At 43.6% G+C, this 23,046-nt stretch overlaps 1 protein-coding gene across 3 annotated transcripts; it reads left to right on the top strand.

Annotated features, from left to right (window-relative positions):
• Positions 1–283: 283 nt before the first annotated feature.
• kiaa0319l (KIAA0319-like) lies at positions 284–22,699 on the top strand. Of its 3 annotated transcripts, XR_013772777.1 has the most exons (26): positions 284–485; positions 2,177–2,822; positions 4,268–4,449; positions 5,225–5,331; positions 7,179–7,447; positions 7,539–7,607; positions 7,887–8,124; positions 9,479–9,577; positions 9,995–10,092; positions 10,301–10,388; positions 11,531–11,623; positions 11,769–11,901; positions 12,209–12,314; positions 12,513–12,635; positions 12,746–12,869; positions 16,489–16,621; positions 16,858–17,006; positions 17,338–17,489; positions 17,624–17,762; positions 18,159–18,318; positions 18,509–18,651; positions 18,928–19,050; positions 19,211–19,301; positions 19,905–19,996; positions 20,175–20,662; positions 21,250–22,699. XR_013772777.1 is itself a non-coding variant. In XM_079288749.1 (25 exons), the coding sequence occupies exons 4-25, from the start codon at positions 5,238–5,240 to the stop codon at positions 20,369–20,371; spliced, it is 2,892 nt and encodes a 963-aa protein (XP_079144875.1). In that variant the 5' UTR covers positions 284–485; positions 2,177–2,822; positions 4,268–4,449; positions 5,225–5,237; the 3' UTR covers positions 20,372–22,699. The 3 variants fall into 3 exon arrangements, 2 of the variants coding, with proteins under 2 accessions (XP_079144875.1, XP_079144874.1); XM_079288749.1 differs by having other exon boundaries at positions 7,539–7,586; positions 20,175–22,699; XM_079288748.1 differs by having other exon boundaries at positions 20,175–22,699.
• The last annotated feature ends 347 nt before the right edge of the window (positions 22,700–23,046 follow it).

The following is a 23,046-nucleotide window of genomic DNA, read 5'->3' as shown; positions in this document are numbered from 1 at the left end:
TTAAAAATCTTTTTGGTTTCTAGCAGTAAGCAACCACGAACATTACTAAAGCTCCGCAGGTTAACGGTTCACGTTGATCCGAACGTTAACCATTCACAGACGGTCGGCAGGTGGTGCACAGCGGAAGCTTCATGTCAACCGTTCAGTTTAAGACGCAGCAGCACAGGCACAACTGAGATATCGGAGTAGCTAACGTTAGGTGTCTGTGTAATATAAGTATTACCTAGTTTGATTTAATACATATTCAGTCCCAGAAATATCACTGTTTTGAACCACTGTGCTTCGGCCGCAAAACGTTGCAGCGGCTGTGTCACTAAGAATTTTATTTTGAAAAACCAGCCACCGGAAATGTGACGAATCACTTATACTGGCTTGACAGCGGTTCCACAGGCACATCAGATGTACATGCGAGGGGAATGCTGACCTAATTAACTCTACAAGGGACGACGACACGCCGCAGCGACCTAAGTGAATGTCACTTTACTGTAAGTCCTTGTACACTTTCCTTTGGGTCTTAACTTGTGTCGCGCTAATTGCCATTGAACACGCATTGGACTCTGTGGTCCCGCACGGTGTGTAGTGAAGGAGATGCCAGCAGTTGTTCGCCTCAAGGTGCCTTAAACAGGAGTGATCACGGGTTTGCGCAGGTGATACTATCTCAACCTCTATGTTTGTACTAACACGTTGGCGTGACTTGAGACAACGACACGAAGACAACATATACGAACGAAGTGTCTTATTGTAGCACCTAGTTACCACAGAGATCCGGTTCACAACACCGTAAAGGCACATACACACAGGAAGCAGTGTTATAAAAATATAAATGCTTAATTGGTACAAACTATGTGGAGTAACCAGTGACAGCTGGTTTAGCAGGCAGGAGGAGTTCACAGACCAGGCGATAAGGTAGCTATCACAAACAATTTAAAGCCAAATAAACAAAACAAAAAGACCAAGGCAGCGTCCCACTAACTAGAAAAGAAATGAAAACAAAAACATAAGTACTCACCAATAACTGCCAATAACCAGAAAACCAACCCAAAAGATTATACTTCCACACACCTGTTCAGCAACCCAGCCACCCCCACTTGGATTCCCCCCCAGCTACCATTGGGTGCACTGCTCAGGAAACTCTAAAATAACACAAATACACCATTACATATTCCTTAATTATACTGAATTTCCCCAGCACATGAAACACATAAAATGGTATATACCTGAAACAGCCATCCCCCAAACACACGCTGTCCCCTCCGTAACTGACGCCTCTCAGACACTGCGCTACTGCCGCAACGTAGCGGCCTCACCATACGGCTCCGCTTGTTGTGGGAGAGAAAGCAGGTGGACCCCCCGTCAGTTCTACTTGGTTACACTATCGTTGACTCAGAAACGTCCCTCGTGTGTGATAGTGCAGTGGACTACACGTCGCTCTTCGCCTTTATTGAATTATCTGACAGCCAGAGGCATTTACGTCTCGAGTTAAAAAACCCCGACTGTTGTTGTCAGGCTGGTAAGATGCATAATGCACGAGTCCTCCATTTTGGATCAAATGTCTCGGAGATATCCCAGCAGTGGGTTTACTCATGCGTTTCATTTGAGTGACAGACCTCCAGTCATGCTGTCAGTCATGCACTTATTTGCGCTTTAATCAGTCAACCAATGCCTGCTCTGCAAGATTGAATCGTTCTTATTGAGTAAAGCTTAACTAACAATTGTTTTCTTTGTGTTACATTGTTTGATCAATTCATCATTTGCTTGATGAAGTGAGAGTGGTTATGGACTCATCCATCACTTCACATCACGAAAACCATCAATTAGAAAAAGTGTCAAAAAAAAGTGACAAAGAAATACATAACAAAAAAATGTAGAAATATATTTTGCCAACAGCTCATATACTGCTCATATACGCTAAGAAGTTGGCGACTGATGGCGTGTGTTTGTATATAATCTGAGGTTTTACTCAGTTGTAAGGCTGACCTCATTGTGCAATCATATCTTTTTATTTGAATATGCCTATGCATTTTTTTTGGTGATACTTTCATTGCATCCATTTAAATATTGTTCTACTGTCAGATAGTTTTTGCTGTAAGGATGTTTCTGTAGTTGTCACAGCAAAATGGGAGTTTTATTATTGTATTGTATACAGAATTTAAAACATAATTTTCCTTCCCTGCAGCAACAAGAAGAAACAGTGCGTGGGACTTGGCGTTATTACAGAGAACGCTCCACCAACCTGTCTGCCTAGAATCCAACACAGAGCTAACAAGCGTGCTATTGACTGCTGTGACCAAGAGAGAGGAAGAGGAGGAAGAAACAGCCAAATAGAGACAAACAGAGAGAGAGAGAGAGAGAGAGAGAGAGCTTGTCCTCTCTGGACATAAGGAGGGTTTTTGGTCACAGAGATCATTGTTTTGCAGAGACTTCTCAGGGGAAAAGTAGCCATTGAAATGTCTATAATGGCTGAGCTGTCATCAGCCCAGGTGACCAGGTGCACCTGAGCATTACTGGTGCGGCAAACGCTCAGTCACCACCAGGCTGTGGGCTTTTTGCTGCGCAGCAAATCTACCGTGTTGTAGATCGAGGAGGAAAGAACGTGAACAAATCCAACACATATTTGTTTTGTCTGGATTATCTTTACCTGGAGCTTTTTCCCCCTGGTTTGGTGGCTTACCTTGGAGAGAAAAAACAAGCGCAGGAGGACTAATGACTGTTTGTGAATTTGGGATTTACTGAGCCGTTCATTACGGCACTGACGGAGGCTGCTGGGGCTCGAGCGTCCATGTGCAGGAATGCAGATCCACATATGGAGGCAGACCTTACAGGTTGGTGTCAGAAGTTTATGTTACGAGAGACTGTGAGAGTGCCTGGTGATCACAACAGATGGAATATAGTTGTAACAGCTCTGCGTGTGTTTTCAGGTTCAACATTATGATCTGCTAGCATGAAATAACTGTGAAATGGTCCTGAAGTCATGTGTTTTCTCAAAATCCTTACTACAAAGAAGTAAAAGTACCTCCATCTGCATGTCTTTAAGAACATAGCATCCAGCTAACATCTACAGACTGTCTGCACAGCAGATGCTTGAGAGAGCTGCTTACATCATTGCTATACTGCCCCATAGTATTCTCCTGGTGGGACGTTGTGGTGGAAGACGCTCGCTCACGTCTTGAACACAGTGTCCCGGGACTTGTGCTGTTCACTCCTCTTTTTTTTTTTAAATATTTTTTTAGCCCATTCTGCTGGAATAATTTGCAAGGGGGGAATAAGTGCAGTGTGGCTCTTTTACTCCAAACAACTCCATGTGTTTATCATCAAATCACGCGTCTGTCTTCTTGAGGTGTTTCTTAACTTGAAAAGGACATTTTACTTTAGTACCTCAAGACAACAGATTACCATAAGCGGAAGAACATTATGTGAACGAGTGCTGGACAACAATCTGCATCTTGCTCCTTTTTTGTTTTTTTGTTTGACTCATTCGGCAAGGAAATTATTCTCCAGCATGACTTCATTATCATAACTAATTACTTTGAAATGAGAAACTTCCTCTTCACACTTCCTGTAGGAAGGGACGTTAAGCGTCCGGAACTTACCACAGGGGTCTGGATGGCCTGTGACTTTGTCTTGAGCACAATTTAACCTGTTTTACATTTTCTGCAGTGCTGTCAAATTGGATAAAGTAACTTTGCATGTGGCGGATACGTCAATGGGGGTTTACGTTCAACCCGTGGATCTCAGTGGGGCTGACCCGTGTCCGATCCTTTTGTTTTTCACCCAGAGAGACTTACAACAAGTGCCTCAAAGAAGTCACAGACTAGTACAGAGGAACAGTGAGATACAACTGCAGTGTATAGTCATGGCTGTGATGGTTGCACAGGAAAGAGATAAGAGCTTTTCTGCGTACAGCAATCCTCTGATGTGTAGTAACCACTACTAGTTTGTTATGAACATACAGACTGGGTAATAGGTTGTAATGCTGCAAGACAAGATGCAAATGACGGATAAGAGTGCACAGTTAAGATTTTTGTATAATGTGTTGCAAAATGCCTTTGGCGGAGAGGGACTAGACACCTGTCATCGAAGCATGTAAATGTCCTCATGCATTGCTGCTGTTATGCATGACATCAGTAACAATTGTAGTTAATTTTGAATGACAGTTTGTGTGTAATCATTCATTTACATGACAGAATCTTGCAAAACGATAACCCAATATGAGCATCATTGATCCGCTTGTTAACTCACTTCCTCTCTTGATCTTTGCGCTCTGGAGTGAGGTGTTTCAGCAGCTGAGCCTGTGAAGGCCCCGGAGGCGACCATGTTCCATCTCTTCCTCAGAGTGCTGGTGTTGACCCGTCTTCACCCGTCGCCTCGCAGCACCTGGCTGCCAACCTAACTCCTCGCTCCTCGCTCTCTTCACACATCTCTGTCTTCCAGCGCCTGGCCGGGAGAAAGGTAAACATGGCGTGTTTTCCAGGATGCATTTATTTATTTTTTTTGACTGTGTGCTTGATTACTTTTGGGCAAATATTTGGAGAAAAAGAAAAACAAACATCCGTAGATTCAGTTTGTTCAGTTGTTGTTTTTCCTGTGAGGGATGTGAGGCAGACCAGACTGTAATGGTCTGTGATGCTGTGAATAATAACTTGCAAGTCTTCATTTCCTCTTGTGCGTTCTCATTACGATACTGAAAGAATTAATGCTCCTCAAATATTTTAAATGAGTTAACTTAATGGTACTTCTGTCAGCATCTCAGTACGGGTTCTTGTACACCTTGCAATTTTAAAGGAATAGTTCCACATTATGGGAAACACGTTCATTTGCTTTGTGGCTAAGAGTTGGATGAGAAGATTGACTCCAGTCTCTTAAATAAATGGCTACAGTTAGCTTAGCTTAGCATAAAGACTGGAAACAGTGGGAAACAGCTAGCCTGGATCTGTCCAAAGATAACACAATTTACCTTCCATCACCTCTAAAATGTACCTTCCATCACTGATTAGCACGTGTTGATCTAGTTTGTTAAATCCGTACAAAAACTGAAGAAACAACGTGGTTTTTCCGGTCGGTTGGGCGGACTATTTCATGGCCAGGCCATGACTTCTGTTACCTCTGGACAGAGACAGACTGGCTGTTAACCTTTGTTTCCACTTCTTGTGCTATACGTGTGTTGAATGAATGTAGAGATAATATGAAAGCACACTAACCTAGTTCTATTTCCCTTTTTTTCTAGGTCCTTGTGTAAAATGTCCTATGCACACCACAAGCTGCTCACCTGGAGCTTACCTCACCTCGTCCTTCTACCGCTGACCTACCTCTTGCTCTTGGCGTCTCCCACAGGTAAAACAAACCGTCACCCTGTCCACAACCGGCAAACCCACAGCTGCTGACAGAGAACCGATAAGACATCGCACAACTGTGCCTCATCTCAGCGCTCATCTGCTCTGTAAATTCACACGCCTTTGATTACTCGGGGCCGGGCTTCATCCTCCTCAGTATGTGATACTGAGTGATAGAGGACAGATGGCACCCCCACTGTGTGTTTGTATGTGTGCCTTCTTTCTGATGCCACTCCGCTCAGTGGGTTACAATGTGAAGCGGGACAATAGGGGCTCTGTGAGTGGACATTGTTTGTGTGTTGAGGGGTGGAGGACAGAAGAAGATTGGAGAAGGGGCGGGATGTCTAAACAGAGGCCGACTGGTCCTTTCTCAAACAAACTATGCTGCTTTTGTGTGTGTGTTTTTGGAAGACCTGTTTTTTTTTTTTTCTCCAGACTTGAGTTACTTACACTAATACCCCATAAAGTCAACATTGTTGCCATGGTAGCAACAGCTACGGATATAGCACTGTCTGAGACGATGAACTGTGTTTTTCAGTTTTTGTTTTGAGATCACTGTTAGCTCGATCGTGTCTTTAACAGATCTAGAATATTGTTGCTACTCTGTTTTACCAGTGTCGAAATGCAGGTATTACATTTTTTTTATTCTTTTTGATTTTCATGAATTTAAGCTCTTTTTTTTCCCCACATTATTTGCTGCTGCCATTTTTCAGATTATAGCTATTCAATGTATTTGCATTCTGAATTACCTCTCTATGTATGTATCGTTCGTGGCAGAGTCCGCCTTTCCTGCGCAGGATCCACATTGCTGAGCTGACAACGCACGTAATCCAGTGTTACTGTCTGCGATTTAATCTCACTGATATCAGCCTCTCTGACGATTAGATCTGCTTCCCTGTGTCAGCCATTCGGAACCGCACGACAAAAAGCAAACAGTGTTCTTTCTCATTGCAACTGCAGTTTTTGTAATTCAGAGAGTGACTCAGCAGTTTCCCGCCGACCTGGACTGTTGTTCAAGGCTACTTTGGCTTCTGTGTCTGTGTGGACACGGTGAAATATAACCTCCCTGTTCTCCCCGTTGTTACTTTTACAGTCTGTGTTTATTGTAACTCGCTACACACTGACTTTCTTGTCTTGTGCTATGAATGGATTTAATTTAGCTTTTTCAACACTGCAAAAGCTTGAAGAAGAATATAGTTTTATTACCCAGAGCAATGCTCTTGGAGAGTAACACACACATGCATAGGTGCAGCAAACTGTACCAGCTCACCGCACTGCTGATATGGGTCTGATGTGGTCTGGCTCAGATGGTGGAGTTTCGTGCGTACTGCGCACTGTGCTTTGGGTTTTAATCAGTGTCTTGTTTTGTCAGGGAACAGCCTCACTTCCTCTCTCTGCTGTTGACTTGGCTGGCTGCTCAATTTGCGCCCGCATGTCTGCCTTTCTGAGAAAATGTCCAGTCAAAGCCTGATCCCAGAAAAGTCTCACTGTGGGTTTCACTTTGCCCGTTTGCCTGTGACAATGCCAAGAGCACCCAACAAGCCAACAATGCCCTGATTGATATCAACAAGTGAAATCTTGAAAAAGCCTGGGAAGCGCTGCCCGGTGGCGGATCATGATGTCTCCTTTGGCAGATCCTTTTGATCAAACTACACGATAAACAAAACTCTTTCTAGAATGTCTCTTCCAGGAAGCCAACTGTTATCCTCCCCTTCACCGCCTATTTCATAACCAGCTTCCATCCCTTTCTTTTAACTATGACCATGTTGCGAAAGGGCTCTCGCAGTGACTTTAAGTTTTCAGCATCAGTACACGATCGCTTTCTCTTTCCCTCTGTCTCCGTTCCAGGTGTGTCAGCAAATCTCTGCCGGGTGACCGGCGGGTTGCTGGGGATCCACTGGAGCAGCGTCATCACCCTGGGTTGGAACTCTCTGGCCAAGGGGAGAGGCGGGGCGACATGTTGGGAGTCCTGCTGCCTGAATCCGAGCTGCAACGCCGTGTGGAGCCTCGGTGGACAATGCGTGCTGCTTCACTGCACGCGGAGTACGGGCTGCCCAATCACCTTCCTGCCCCAGCCCCACCAGGAGTCCATCGGCCTCCTTCAGCTGCTCTCAAAGGTATAGAGAGCACTTGCATTGGATGGTATCGGCAGAGTTGTGTGTTTGTACACTAATATATCAAACATTTTTCCTGTCACTTTACTTTAAGAGTCCCGTCATCACAGCAAGACGTAGAAGAGCTGGTCCCGCACAGCAGGTGGGAAAACCAACCAGCACGGTAAATTCACAGGATATTGCTCATTTTTTAAACTTTATGTTGATCTTGTTTTCTTGAAGCAGCCAATTTTTGTTCCCCTTTCTTTGTCGTTCTTCCTTAAATGCTGCCCACCCTCATTCTTGCAATCACACTAATCGGTGGTAGATTCAGGGAGTGTACAAATAAAAAAACCTGCAAGTATGAAGGATTTGTCTCCTTGACGGTTCCCCAAATTCTGCCTCAAATCTGCTCTTTGCTTTTTGGCTCATTCGAACCTTCAATCTTTAACTGTTTCTACAGGAAAACCCCAAAGTGGAAACGGCTGACCCAACTCCGACAGCACCCAGCACCGTCGCGCTGCTTCAAACCGCCCAAAAGAACCAGGGCCAGCAAGCCAACGGGAGTGCAGACGTCGCTCCAGCTCCATCAAAGCAGAACTCAACGGACACCGTCGATTCTGCCGCGTCTTCCAACAGCAGTGATGTCGGCACACCCGCGACGCCTGCAACTGCAATCATCACGACGCCAACGCAGGCCGGTAAGGAAGCTGCTGTCTGCAGCAGTCGGTGTCGCCTATTTTCAGCCCGTTCAGCAATATGTCTTGTCTTCATTTATTAATTACGAACTGCTGAATAATTAATGTAGCAGCACTGTGGCTTCTGCAGCCTTGGAGGGAGATTTCACACGACTCAAGTCCTGTCTTGACTAAAATTGGTTCATTACATCCTCGTCCGTTTTTTAAGCGTGCACTTTTCTGTCACACGCACACAATTTGCAAATAGGCCGTCTTTGTTTTTGCTTGAGCCAATGTTGGATGAAATTAAGACGTACTTTGCCCACAAATGTACTGGCAGACTGCCCAGATGTTATTTTTCCAGATGAAAGCAACATGTGCTGCGGGTGTGACGACAGATAAGCAATCGGAATGTGCCGAGTCATGCCGTGCTTCTACAAACATGAATAATTCGAATGAGCCGTTTCTCCTTCCTGAAGGACAATACAGCGATTAAACTGACAATCATTCACCAAAAGACGAAACAGTGCGTGTCATTACAGATTCAATAGTTTTAGCCTTTTCAACAAGCAATATTGTTACAAAGGCAAACCAAAACAAGATGAGCTGGTTTGAATGGAAAGCTGAACGAAGGCCAGATGCATTTCATGAGAAGCTTAGACTTGTATAATCAGCAGGAGCTCACTATGCCGAAGGGGAACATCTCTCATTCCCAGTTAGATTGAAAGGGAACGTGATTATACACATTGTGATCAGTTTACCAGTCATGTGGAGGAGCACTCTGCCTGTGTGAACAGTCATTACATCTCTTGTGGCTCTGAAGGGAGTTTTGTCAAGTCTGAGAAAATAACCCAGACGATGCAATAAGTGGACTGGATGACATACGGCTGCTGTTTACAGGGAAAGGAGGGTTTGGTGAATATAAAACGCAAGGAGTTGCATCATGTAGCATTTTTGCAGCTTGATCCATACTAGGGACTACAAGTGAGGGTATGTCGGCCTCTGCTGCATACATTTTTTGTTTGCATTGTTTGTATTTTTCTAGATGCATAGCGGTAAAAGTGAAGATACCACGTACGGATGTGCTGAAAGACTGTATTACATCTCGCTGTAAATACTGTTGCACATCATTTCTCCGACCGCAGCCCCCTCACCCACTTAGACCCCCAAGTACATGCATCTGTGAGACCTGTTTTAATTTGTCTACCCAATAGATCATAATGACGTGATCATTTCATCTGTTACTATACACTTTATGTGTAAATGGACCCCAGGCGGTGTTATTTATTCCTCTCCTGTTGAATACTCTGCTCTCTGAGATGTTTGTGTCTGTCGCTTGTACTTCAAACCATCTGATCCTGTTATTTTTCCACGACAGTGAGGGAGCTGGTGGTGTCAGCAGGAGAGAGTGTGGAGGTCACGTTGCCCCGCAACGAGGTCGAGCTCAACGCCTTTGTGGTCTCAACGCCCCCACCAGGTGAAATCATGGAAATATTCGACAAACTGTTGAAGTTCATCACCTGCAGAAATGTCATTAATATGTAGCATAATTGTATTACACAATTTGACTTCAATGTATTCTAATTGCAGACTGGGTGTGGTTTAGCAGGTTGTGATATTTGTGTTGTTCAGCAATGGAGCAATGACGTAAAACCTGTTTGTGTTACTAAGTTGCCATCAGCTTCACACTGAACACTCGCCAGAGTATTCCAAATCCAGACTGGAAAAAGGAAGATTACACAGTTACCAAGAGGGTTGCACGTCATCGTTCTCTTGATCCCTTCTCGACACGCTCCGACGATCCCAAAAATCTCTCATCTGGAAATGATCCTTATCTGATAGGTTGTAATTAAATGCACAAGCAGTTTTGTTTATCGTTGCTGTTTCTTTACAGGGAAAACCTATGCATTTGACTGGCGTCTGATAACTCATCCCAAAGATTACAGTGGGGTGATGGAAGGGAAGCGCAGCCAGACACTAAAACTCAGCAAGGTACCGATCACAACTTATTCACACACACAACATATTCATGTCCTGCTAAAAATAGCATGCAGCTGGAGCTCTACTGAATGTGTAAACAGAAGGTTTCAGTTGTGTGGAAAGGACACGGATCGTCTCAAAAAAGATCACTTCCTCTTCCTGCTTGCTTGACTTCCTCTCTCTCTCTCTCTCTCTCTCTCTCTCGCTCTCTCTCCCCCAGCTGACTGTGGGCCTGTATGAGTTTGAGGTGATTGTGGACGGGGAGGGGGCTCATGGAGAAGGTTACGTCAATGTCACAGTCAAGCCAGGTGAGGTCGAACATGTCAAACCTCGTTCATATTGTGTCAGTCTCAGAAGTTGTTGGGGGGGGGGTGTTTGTGTCCCATTTCAAAACTAACCAAGGTCGGTCCCAAGATCTGGGCCACTTTCATATCTGGTCCTATATCCGATCACTGGCCGTACGACCGCTGTGAGAACGGTCATCTCGACATGAATGCGTGTGTGTCTGTCCACATTACACTTAACTATGCAGACGCAGATCACTCACCATACAGTGATGGAGCCGTTCTACAGAAGACGTATCTCTCTCCACAGAACTGAGCGGCAGTGCGTCATTGCTTATCAGACACTGATAACTGACCAAAAATACTTTTTCTCTATTGCCGAGTTCTTCTGCTACGTTGGGTGTCATGTTTCGCTCAGTAGAACTCAGATTTGAAACATCAGCAGTTATAAAAGACGGGGGAAACCCAGATCTGTTAAATTGAGCAGTATCTGGACTCCAACCGCTCCAGTGTGTGTTATCGGACCAATGAGCCGGTCAAGCGGCAGTCCCCCATGTGTGTTACGTTAATGGTTGCATGCGAGGCATTTCAGGGCAGAAGTCCGTTCAGATATGAGTCACTTCAAACATGGATGTGAACAGTTCATGAATTTTTTTTCCTTATCTGACTCGAGGGCCGAAGGACCGAGAGTCATATGCTGTACGGATTGTAAAACCCTGTGAGGCAAATTTGTGATTTGCAAAATCACAATGACATAAGGCAAACATGGGAAAGCATATGCAAAGCAAAACCGTCACAGGTGGCTCACACACACAAGAACGATTGAAATGTGACATTGTTATTTTAACCAGGGCCTGCATGTAGGTATCTGTGCGGTGCTTTCTTTTATGGATATTTGCAGATTGGTAATAACGGTGTCCAATAGTCCACATGCTGATTCTAATAAGATAATTAATATTATAGTGTGTGGCTCCTCTGCTGCAGTAGGCGTCCAGAGGGGCATGACTAACGTCGGATGGTATTGTCTTCCCTAAGTGTCGGATGTGAATGATCTGGAATCGGTCCACAGGTCTGCCTCATGTTGGTTAAATAAAGGTTACTGCAGCCTGCCTCAGTCCCACACGGCTCCAGTAGAGCAACTTCATTTCTTGCTTTCCACCTGACAGAGCCGCGGGTAAACAAGCCTCCTGTTGCCGTAGTTTCCCCAAAGTTCCAGGAGATCTCCTTGCCAACCAGCTCCACGGTCATCGACGGCAGCCGTGAGTGTCCCACACGGCGCACACAAACATATTAACCAGCAGCTAGAGAGAGAGAGAGAGCTTGTAGGTAGAAGGTTTCCCGTTGCAACATTTAATACATACGCCTCCTCCCCCTGTGTCCTCCTACCTTTTCTCCTCCTCACAGAGAGCACCGACGATGACAAGGTGGTGGCTTGGCACTGGGAAGACGGTAAAGGTCCCCTGTGGGGGGAGAAAGTCTCCACTGACAGCCCCGTCCTCACCCTCACCAACCTGGTGCCCGGGAACTACACATTCATGTACAGACGGCCTTGACATTGTTTAAACTTTACGAGGTCCAAAAGTTTCTCGTGTGTTTTTTTTTAGATAAACATCCGCTCAAGAATTTACAAAGATAAATACGTAGATAATAATAATAAGACATTTCTGTCAGGGTTTTTCATGCTGGGCCGCTTTTCTTTTCTCACATGTCTGTCAGTATATCTTTAAAAGCAGAAGCACAGCCGACTTAAAGACGCGTGTTTTTATTTAAGTCACGTGTGTAGTTATTAGTTTTTTGTTTGCTATACAGTTTTACTATTTAACCTAATGGATGTTCTTTCTCAGTTTGACAGTGACGGACTCAGACGGAGCCACAAACTCGACACAGGCCACCCTCTTGGTCAACAAAGCCAAGGACTACCGGCCTGTGGCCAACGCCGGCCCGAACCAGGTCAGAAGTTCTTTCCATCGTCATGGATCTGTCTTTTTAAAGCACCAAACCAACGTGTTTTTTTTTTTGTACTCTTATGAATCTGAAGTAGCTTACTTAAACTTGAAAAATGTAAAGATGTCAAAATGCATTTTTTTTTCAACCAAAGCAGTACCTTCCCGGTAACCAATTGCTGGTCTTTCCTCTTACTTCATCCAGGTCATCCAGTTGCCGCGCAACTCCATCACTCTGTACGGCAACCAAAGCACCGACGACCACGACTCCCTGTCCTACGAGTGGTCACTCAGCCCTGAGAGCAAAGACAAGGTGGTGGAGATGCAGGTGAGATACTGGCGGAGTACGCATATTATTAACTCCCATGTTACTTCAGTTTTCTGTTCTCCGGATAAACGAATCGTGGCTGACAGCGGCATCTTTTTGTGCTCTTTCAGGGCGTACGGACGCCGATCTTGCAGCTGTCGGCTATGCAGGAGGGAGACTACACCCTCCAGCTGACTGTGACGGACTCCTCCGGACAGCAGGAAACGGCGCAGGTCACCGTCATTGTGCAGCCAGGTAAACAGCTGGAAAGCAAGAAAAGAGCTCCTGTTTATGCCACCTCAGCACTTTTGAATATTGTCTTCATTGAAACGTTGAGAAATATATTTGGTTGTTCAGCTGCTGAGGACATTAATTACAGTTCCCTACAACTGTTACTCTTCTCTTACTTAATGTGACAGTCATTAACTCTTCTCTTTAAGCCTATTTGTTCAGCTGTGTGCAGTTAAGCTCTGGGTAAAGACAGACTAGTTAAACTCCTTATCTCAACGGTCCTCCTGCTCTCAATATGCCGTCTGTACCAGCTCCTGTTTGCTCTCCCTCTCTTCCACAGGTTACATACAAATATACACATCAAGTGTGAAGAGCATACTAAGCATCAGTACATAACGTAGCTTTATACATGGCCCACATAATGTGTGAAGCTGAGGTCAGTACTTAAGCTGCTGCGAGGGAATTCGATTTGCTTACGCTTTGGTCAATAGCATTTTGCCCTGGTGAATAGGATAAGCATGTACAGTTGACCTGATAAGCACCTGGTGTGAACTGTAAAATGCGAACACACACACTGGCCTGGCGCTCTTGTAGAGTTTGAACAGGAACTGTTGCGTGAACTCGCATCCACCTGCAAGGTGAGACTATGTCAACCATTTGAGTAATGATCTGTGAAAGAAACACTTTGACATTTTGTTTTTATATTATTTATGTCTGTGGGTTTTTTTTCTGGGATATTTGTTGTTTGTGTTTTTTAAGATGGAATTATCTTTTTCAACAATACATTCTCACTTTTGATTGAAATATTTCCGAAGACTTATTCGAGCCGTTGTAGGTCGGTGTTTGTCAAGGAACCGCATCTAGTCACTTTGCAAGGTTGGATAAACGTCATCGCACCACAGTCGCCAACATTAAACACTGCAGTAACACGAGCCGCAAAATATATGAATAATATCATTATTTATTTATCGTCATCAAAGAACACAGAAGGAACAGGAAAGGAAATGCGTACCGGTATATGTATCTTCCAGGACCTACACTTGGCCAGGGGCCAATTTACCATAAGAACACTACTCTAAGAGCAAGAGTTTTTCTCGTAAATTGATGACTTCATAATCTCAGAAAATATTTAATGAATTTATCGTGAATTAGTGAGGGTTTTTTCTCGTGAATTTGCCACTTTAATCCAGGGAATATCTGTACATTTACGACGTTAATCTTGGAAATTCTGAGTATTTTCTTGGAATACTACCCGACTCATTTGACTCTGTAATAGTTGGAATGCTGTTAAGCATTCCAACTATTGTTATCCTGTTTCTTTATTCCACTATTTCTTCCGTCCCCCGTTTGCGTCGCAACGCTTCTTCTTCTTCTTCATTTTTTAAGCTACAGAAACCGTTCAACTATCAAAATGTTCAGCTCCTTCAGCTCATCTCTGCTAGGACTATTTCTAACCTTTAAACTTTTTGAATTATTAAGCTTTTAGCAACTTTTTTTTGAATGGGTTTCTATGGAGAAGATTTTCAAACTTCTTCAACTTTCAAATCCTTCAACTTCCTCATACTTTCAGCTACAGACACCATTTCAACTTTCAAATGTTGAGAAAACCCTCAACTATTGCCAACATGATTCAGCTTTTTGATATCTTTTAAACTTTTTGAACTGCAGCAATTTAACTTTTATGATTTTTCAGCCCTTTTCTGACTTTATAATGGGTGTGTATTGCGCAGCTTAGAGTGCGTGATGTCACCGCTAGAGTGAAGAGCAGCTTGAGATTCTTGTGAAAAAAACATTTGTATTTTGCAAGTGTCCACAATCTTCACTCTTCATGCATAATTTCTGGATGTAGAAGTAGCTAATATTGTCCATGTCGTAGAAAAATTACTGTGGAATCCCACAGATTTCCACATTTGACACGGAAGCCGTTAATTGAGAGGAAAACCAACTTTCTGCTCCATAGAGCAGACCAATGTTAAATTTTGCTTCAAAAACATCTTCCACAGAACACGGTACCCCATTTCTAGATCACCAGTTAAGCCACATTCTTTCTTCTCTCTCTCTCTCTCTCACAAATTCTTTCTTCTCTCTCTCTCTCACAAATTCTTTCTTCTCTCTCTCTCTCACAAATTCTTTCTTCTCTCTCTCTCACACAAATTCTTTCTTCTCTCTCTCTCACAAATTCTTTCCTCTCTCTCTCACAAATTCTTTCCTCTCTCTCTCACAAATTCTTTCCTCTCTCTCTCACAAATTCTTTCCTCTCTCTCTCACAAATTCTTTCCTCTCTCTCTCACAAATTCTTTCTTCTCTCTCTCTCTCACAAATTCTTTCTTCTCTCTCTCTCTCACAAATTCTTTCTTCTCTCTCTCTCTCACAAATTCTTTCTTCTCTCTCTCTCTCACAAATTCTTTCTTCTCTCTCTCTCAAATTCTTTCTTCTCTCTCTCTCTGTCTATGTCTCTCTCTCATACAGTCATTCAGGTCTTAGAGACTTTTAGAGGACCCCCCCCCCCCCACACACACACACCCCATTTCAAAATAAAAGCCCCAAAGAGTGAATTCTAATTGAAATGCTTGTGATGAAGCCAGGCATTTAATAACCTCTGTTTATGTGTGTCAGACATTATGATTATGTCTCCTCTCCTCTCCCCCTCCCTCCCCCACCCAGTCTTACCCTTTCAAAATAAAAGCCTCATGGATTAACTGTATTTAAATGTTTCGCTCAAAATTAGGCTTTTTTGTTGAAATAATGAATGCTCTTACTAATACTGCGACAACTACTACTATTGCTAATATTTCTAGTATTACCACTACTACAACTTTTGCTGTTGCTACTATTACTACTACTGCTACTGCCATTACTGCTACCATAAATATTATTACTACCACTACTGCTATTACTACTGATACCACAACTGCTAATACTGCTATTCCTGCTACTACCAGTACTAATAACCAGTACTAATACTACTACAGCTATTAGTACGACTGCTGATACTACTACTTCTACTACTTCTTCTAATTACAAATACTTCGACGACAACTTCTACTGCTACTACAAATATCACTACTGCTACAACTAGTACTTATTCAAATGCTACTCATACTTATACTGCGAATAATACTTCTACTACTACTACAACAAATATCACTACTGCTGGAATTCTTTTAAGCTACAGAAACCGTTCGAATATCAAAATGTTCAGCTCTTTCAGGAGAGGGGTGATATAACTTCATATTTGTAATCTTTCAACTTTTTGAATTATTCAGCTTTTTGCAATTTTTTTTAAATTGGATATCTATTTTCAGCAATGTTTTTGAGATTCATTTCAGCTTTCAGCATTCCAACGCATTTTCAGCAGGAAATGCATTTTCTAGTTACTATTGATTTTTACCCACAATGGCCCTAATACGTCATCGTTAACATTGGTCCATATGCAAAACCATTGAGTTGCACTGTTGATGGAGGAGGATGTGCTTTGTCGGCTTGCATTAGTGATGGAAGAAGTACGTCATTGGTTTTCATTGAAGCATTTAAGGACAACCGGACACTTTTGACAGCCATTATCCCACTTACTACTGTATCTGTCATGTGGGTTGTACGATGGAGGTGTGTTTTTAATTTCATCTCACTCTCCGTCCTCCAGAAAACAATAAGCCACCAGTAGCAGATGCAGGACCGGAGAAAGAGCTGACGCTGCCTGTTGACCGAACCACGCTGGATGGCAGTAAGAGCAGCGACGACCAGAAGATTGTCTCCTTCCACTGGAAGCAATCCAAGTGAGTCAGACGCCCTTATGCACATAATTGCGCAGGCAGTTTGCATCGGCTGTGGGCTCCTAGTCGATGCAATAACTGAAACCTAGTCATTCAAATGTATTGTATGTATCCAAATGTACAAAAGAAACTGATTTCAAAACAAACTCTGCTACAGTGTCATCACGGTTTATCCGTCCTGCGGTACATTCTCTTCCTCACTCCTCCGTCCCGTTTCTGTCCATCTGTCCCTCCACCAGGGGTCCTGACGGTGTGAAGGTTGAGAATGCAGACACCGCCGTTGCCACAGTGACGGGTCTTGAGGTCGGCACGTACGAGTTCACCCTGACCGTAGCTGATGAGAGGAAGCTGCAGAGTAGCCACGCTGTGACGGTCATCGTCAGAGAAGGTCAGGAGATTGAAATACATAGTTAGCTGAGCTTCCAGTCGGACTGGTGGGAATTATATTAATTTATAAATAAGGAGGCATTGTAGATAGAGGTTCTTGTTCAGAAATACTGTACAACACACATACTGATCCTATAGACACATGATTATAAACACTTACTCACACAATCAGATGTCCATTATCACACATAGTTACATACACCCACAAACTCGCTGATAATAATTCAAAGCATGTTAACAGCCACAATAAGAACAGTCTTAAATCCATCTATTATTCATATCGTAATCCCGTTATTGTGTCTGAATTCGTGCATAATATTTTTTCCCGGTAGAACTGGACCAGCCGCCAGTGGCTCACGTTGTGTCGAGTCCACCCATCGCTCTGCCTGTCAGGACCGGCACTCTCGATGGATCTCACTCCACTGACGACAAAGGTGGAGTCGGCTACCTGTGGACCAGAGATGACAGCAGTCCTGCTGCGGGGGTGAGACTTGGCCTTTGACTGAATTTCACAAACGAGTGGACGGAATATAAAACTAGAGAAAATTCCACCTTAGAAAGACCTTACAACACATTCAAACAGAAACATTGTTACACTTCTTTGTGTCTTTGTTCTAGGAAGTACTGAACAACTCTGACCACCAGGCGGTGCTGTTTCTGGGAAACCTGGTGCAGGGGAAGTACAGGTTCACCCTGACTGTAACGGACAGTAAGGGACAGACCAGCACTGACAGCGGCACAGTGGAGGTCAAACCAGGTGAAGTGGAAAAACACAGAGAACACTGTTCTATTACTCTTTCTATATTATTGTGTTTGCTCTGTCCACTGCCATATACTGAACATGTTCAAAGTAGGTACATCATAAGGTACATTACAGCATTTCGTCACGGCCCTCTTAGGAGGATTTGGAGTTTATTTTTTCCATGCAAATGTTTTCCACACAGCAAGAGACTCAACAACCAGCATCAGAAGGTTGAGCAGGTCAGTGTGCAGCATACGGTGCACGGACACAAACGCAGCCAGAAGCTAATCCGTCACTTGGGGCTCTGGCCTCTTTCCCAGACTGCAGAGTGTCAGACCTGCAATCAGTCTCCTGTTTTCTCTTATTTGCGTTAATCTTACCTTTTTTTTTCTCTCTCTCTCTGTTTATCAGACCAATGGGAGCGTGACCTGGTGGAGTTGGTGCTGGAGGTCTCTGTCTCCCAGGTGTCCCACCGTCAGCGAGACATGCTGCTGCGCCAGGTGGGCGTTTTACTGGGCGTGCTCGACAGCGACATCACCGTGCGAGAGATCAGTGCGTTTAATGAGCACAGGTACTGCACCTTTTCTGATGCTTGACTTTAAGTTTTGTTTCTGGCCTGAAATCCCTTGATTTTTGTAAAAAACAAACAAACACTGGCAATGAAACTCATAGCTATAAACGCTGGAATAAGAGTTTGGCTCGATTAGTGGACATCACTATGTCGGTAAGAAAGCGTTTTTCTCTATTTCCTGCCTCTTCAGTACTCGTCTGATCTTCCTGGTGTCGGGCGGTCCGGGGCGTCCTCCTCTGTCAGGCCGCAGCGTTGCACTTAGCCTCGGCAACAAACTGCGCAAACAGAAGAATGACTTTCTGATCTACAAGGCCCGACGAGTGGATACAGTCAGTGAGTACTTGGCAAATATAGTTTGTAAGAAACACACACAACAATGAAAAAGGAGTATTGAGAATGATGAATGTATGTTGTAAGCAGAATTAAGTCCTACTTGTTCACCGTTCTCTCATCCAATGCCCCCGTTTATGTTCTATGATACGCACGAGTTATGCAGTTGCTCCTTAGTTCTCTGTTTCCTTATAGATAGAAGATAGTCTACCACTCTTGGGATATTAACGCTTTAGTTTATGTGACTGTACACTCTGCTGTGCCGCTCTCCTTCCTCAGTCTGCCAGATGAACTGCTCGAGTCACGGCGAGTGCGACACGTTCACACGCCGCTGTGTCTGCCAGCCGTTCTGGATGGAGAACTTCATCAGAGCTCAGCTTGGAGATGCAGAGAGCAATTGCGGTGAGATGAGATGAATCTTAGTTGAATAATTTTCGCTTGGTGCATCAGACAAACACTGCGATTGAGCTCATAAGACTTTAATCTCCTTCATGTTCTATGTATTCCGTGACTTGGTAATGACAAACTTTGCTTTTGAGTCAAACAAATGTTTATTTTTCAGAGTGGAGCATCCTCTATGTGACTATAGCATCCTTCATGATCGTGGTTGCTATTGCGACATTTGTCTGGGGGATGGTGTGTTGCTGCAACAGGTGAGCTAAACGCTGAGGACACATTCACTAAATTCATCATTTCCGTTCTCTTGCGACCGTGTTTTACCCACTTCTTATAACTACTGATTGATACAAAAATAGAGCCATGGGGATAGTAAACAACGTAGGAACACAAAAACACACTGTTTTTAAAGTCACACGCTGTCACTACACAAGTTATGTACGAGGAAGCAAGAAATAAGTTACTTCCTGGCAACATACGGAACATGTTCTCAGATGGAGACGGAGGTTAAAACCTAGAAGGTCTCAGTCCTGAGGTTGTCACTCTCAGGACTGAGACGATTGTTGATGTTGCGGTCGTTATTGCTTTTTTGTGTTTTATAAAATAAGAACCTTATTTATGTGTATATGTGATAAACGTTGAGTTCATCATTAAGTTATTTAAGTTATAGAAAGGGGCAGGACCTTCTGCCTACTCCTTTTCGAACATTATTGTTATTTATTTATTTAGAATTTGCTGTATATTTTTTACTGTTTCTATTGGTGGTTCTTGATTTCTTTTCTTATGTTAAATGTTCAAAATAGTTTTTATTTTATCTAATCTAATGATATTTGGTGTGTTTCTTTTTTTTTTCCTGGAAGGCGTAAGAGCAAAGTGCGCAGAAGCAAAAGCAGGTATAGAATGCTGGAAGCTGATGAGCGAGACAGTCTGGAGCTACAACCACCTAGAGCTGGTAAGACTCTCACTCACTCACTCACTCACTCACTCACTCACTCACTCACTCACTCACAAACTATCACCACCACTCATGTAGTTCACGAAATGAAGTATTCTGCTTTGATACAGCATCAATTTGACATCCTTTCGTTTCCTTCTGTCCTCCTTCCCCTCCACCACCTGCCTCCTGCCAGCCCGCATGAAGCCGGTGCCCGCTCCCACCTCCTCCGCCCTCATGCACTCAGACTCTGACCTGGACAGTGAGGACGGGCAGGGCGGGGTCCTGTGGACGGAGCAGGAGCGCGGGCATCTCCTGCGGCCCCAGAACGGCTCCCTGAGGAACGGCCAGGGGCCCGTGAGGGGCAAGAAGCAAAGAGAAGAGCTGCTATAGCAAGAGAGGAGGGGGGAGAACACCCCTCGTCCAGCCGTCACCCCCCCCCCCCCCCCTGTTCCTCACTCTTCCTGTTTCGCTTTTGTTGTTCGTCAACACAGAAACCTCACACCTCTCATCCATGAAGACAGACTGTGTGATACCTGGATTAAGGAAGGGAAAGAGGAGCAACATGTTGTCCTACTGTCACAAAAGAAAAACAAAAAACCCACCACTGTACTGACATTTCCCTGCTCCCACACTGAGCCACTATGGAAGGAAAACAAGCTACCATTTCACTGAGAAATAGGGGTGAGCACTGTCTTTTGAATGCTGTGAAAATCTAACATTGTACCCCTGTTATTTAACACGGCGACATAGAGAATGTATTGTCACCCCTCTAACTGATGGCTCACGAAGTAGCCTGAGTGATACCTGACTATCTTGATTGATAAAAAACAAAACTGCTTCGATGACACGAAAACCAGCCACTTGACACGCTCACACCTTGCCTCTTGTAGACACGCATGTATGCACACAAAGATGTCCTATTCACACTGCTCCAGGTCCACTTGATGCTACCAAACTGCCATGTAAGCGCCCACGGCTAACTCTGCACTGATTGTTTTTGTTCGTGGCCAACATGGTGACTCGTCTGAAAGAAAAAACGCAACCAAAATAAGAGCCAAGGACAGCAATGGACCCTCCTACAAATAGAAAAAAACATGTGCATGAAGAGATCGCCTGCATGTTTGTATGTCGGGTGTATGTGTGGATTTATTCTGGCTGATGTGTCAAAAGATGTTTCTTCGGAGCAGTTTGTATGCTTTTATTTCTATTAACACACGGTCAGAGGCAGAAGAGCCTTTAAAAAACAACACTGTGCTTTTATTCTGAAGGTTTCTCTGTGGATGAGGTCGCTGGGACAAACACTGGAATACACAACGTTAATGAGTTTGGTCTCGACGGACGGAGAAGATGACGAGGAGATGTTCACAACAAATGGGACTGCTTCCTCACTCACCTCAATCTTCATTAATGTAACGACTCCTTGAACCATGAAGACCGCTTAGTTTTTTTTTAAGTTTTTATTTTTTTAACCTCAAGGCTGTGATTAGATGTTGATGCACTTTGATTTCATGTCTGTCAGTTTCAGTCTTATTTTCTGTCATCTTGGTTGAAAAAGGGAGATCTGTGATGGTTAGAATTTGGGAAAAAATAACAACTTGACTGCATTCAAAATGTATCAAATATTTAGTTTCCTTGGCTTTAAAGATGAAAGGAAAGGTTATACTTGAGCCAACATGAATGCAGTTCAGGTCCAGAGGCGCCTCAGTAATTTAAACCTACCTGTTTCACAGAAATATGCATGAAAAATTTGACATTAAAACAAGCATCGCTCAACTTTAATTGGTGAGTTGTGCGTCCAGAATGACCTGAAACTGTGTTTAACAAACAAACTTCCCACAAATAAGATATGAGCAGAAGGTTAATCTGAGGGGGGAACACAGAAGATCTTCCATCTCCTGTGTGTCTGTGGTAGTGATCGGTGTTTCTGCACTCAGTGAACTTTAACTAAATGACTTCCATTGCTTTTGAAACTGACCTACATGTTGAGTCACTTTTATCTTTTGTTTTCGTTTTTCCTGCTGAATGTTCAAAGGGCTGTTGATTCACTTTAACTTGTGCTCTGTGTGGATTAGCAGTCGGTTAGATTGTTTTGCAAGAACTGTCTTATTTTGTACTGTTAAGTCCTCTCATGCTGATGGCTGTTCTGCTGCACTAGTTTGGTGCACATCAGGCCAGGGCAGAGATATTTAAACAAATCGTTTTTTGTCTTTTTGCCAATTTGTGTGAGGCAAACTAAAATCAAGTGCACCCAATAAGTAATGTCATATTCTTATGTTTTTGCACATCATAGGAGATGACTTTTGGAGTAATTGCCAAGTTTTTACTCTCATTCCGAAGATAATTCTTAACCTATTTGACCCAATTCAGCAGTTGTGGCCTTAACAGTCTCCAGGCCTCGACTGTCTACGATGGTTTGTGTGTTACTGCGCCTCTATGCACGTGCACCACCTTCAATATTTTCTCCATTCTGCTCACACTGTCAGGGCAGTGTAGTGTACGATACAAACAAACTTCCTCGGCTGCACAGTACACACCGGCTAATACCCTGCTAGCTGATACCACCCATTGACCCAGATCATTTGAATATTGGAATATATTGACAGTTTACTTGATTGTAATAGTAATAATTCAGTGCAGAATAAATGCATTTTTGGCATGGAAAGCCGTATTAATCATGCTTGGTTGCAGGTTTGCACTGTTACATGCATATGTTCTGTATATGTGACAGTTTTTTTTTAACATTACATTCATGTACAAAAAAAGATGCAGTGCCTGAAACTACTTGGGACTTTAGGCATAAGCATCCTTAAACGAGGGGTCGAGGACCGCCCAGCAAACATGACACCAAGATGCTCCCTATAGTAATTATGCAAACAGCACATGCCTGTAGATGGATGTACAGTATTTGTGATTATTTTTCCCCTTTATGTACTTTTTTAAAGGAAAATTGATACCTCAAAGACTTATATCTGCTGCATAGCCTTCTGTCATATCATGAGGAAGGAAAGCAGTAGTTTCGTCTTTTTTTCTAACATATAGCTGCCCTCTGCCTCTCACACTCCTTA

The sequence above is a fragment of the Melanostigma gelatinosum genome, assembly GCF_949748355.1.
Source record: "Melanostigma gelatinosum genome assembly, chromosome: 17".
NCBI classification, from domain to species: Eukaryota; Metazoa; Chordata; class Actinopteri; order Perciformes; family Zoarcidae; genus Melanostigma; species Melanostigma gelatinosum.
This window is presented reverse-complemented; position numbering and strand designations above follow the sequence as displayed.

What these genes read in the sequence shown, in the direction of transcription:
- kiaa0319l (XM_079288748.1), top strand. Translation starts at nt 5,238, where the DNA reads ATGTCCTATGCACACCACAAGCTGCTCACCTGGAGCTTACCTCACCTC. An exon ending in CCAACGCCGGCCCGAACCAG is followed by an intron (nt 12,315 to 12,512) that starts GTCAGAAGTTCT and finishes TACTTCATCCAG; the next exon opens with GTCATCCAGTTGCCGCGCAA. An exon ending in ACAAGGTGGTGGAGATGCAG is followed by an intron (nt 12,636 to 12,745) that starts GTGAGATACTGG and finishes GTGCTCTTTCAG; the next exon opens with GGCGTACGGACGCCGATCTT.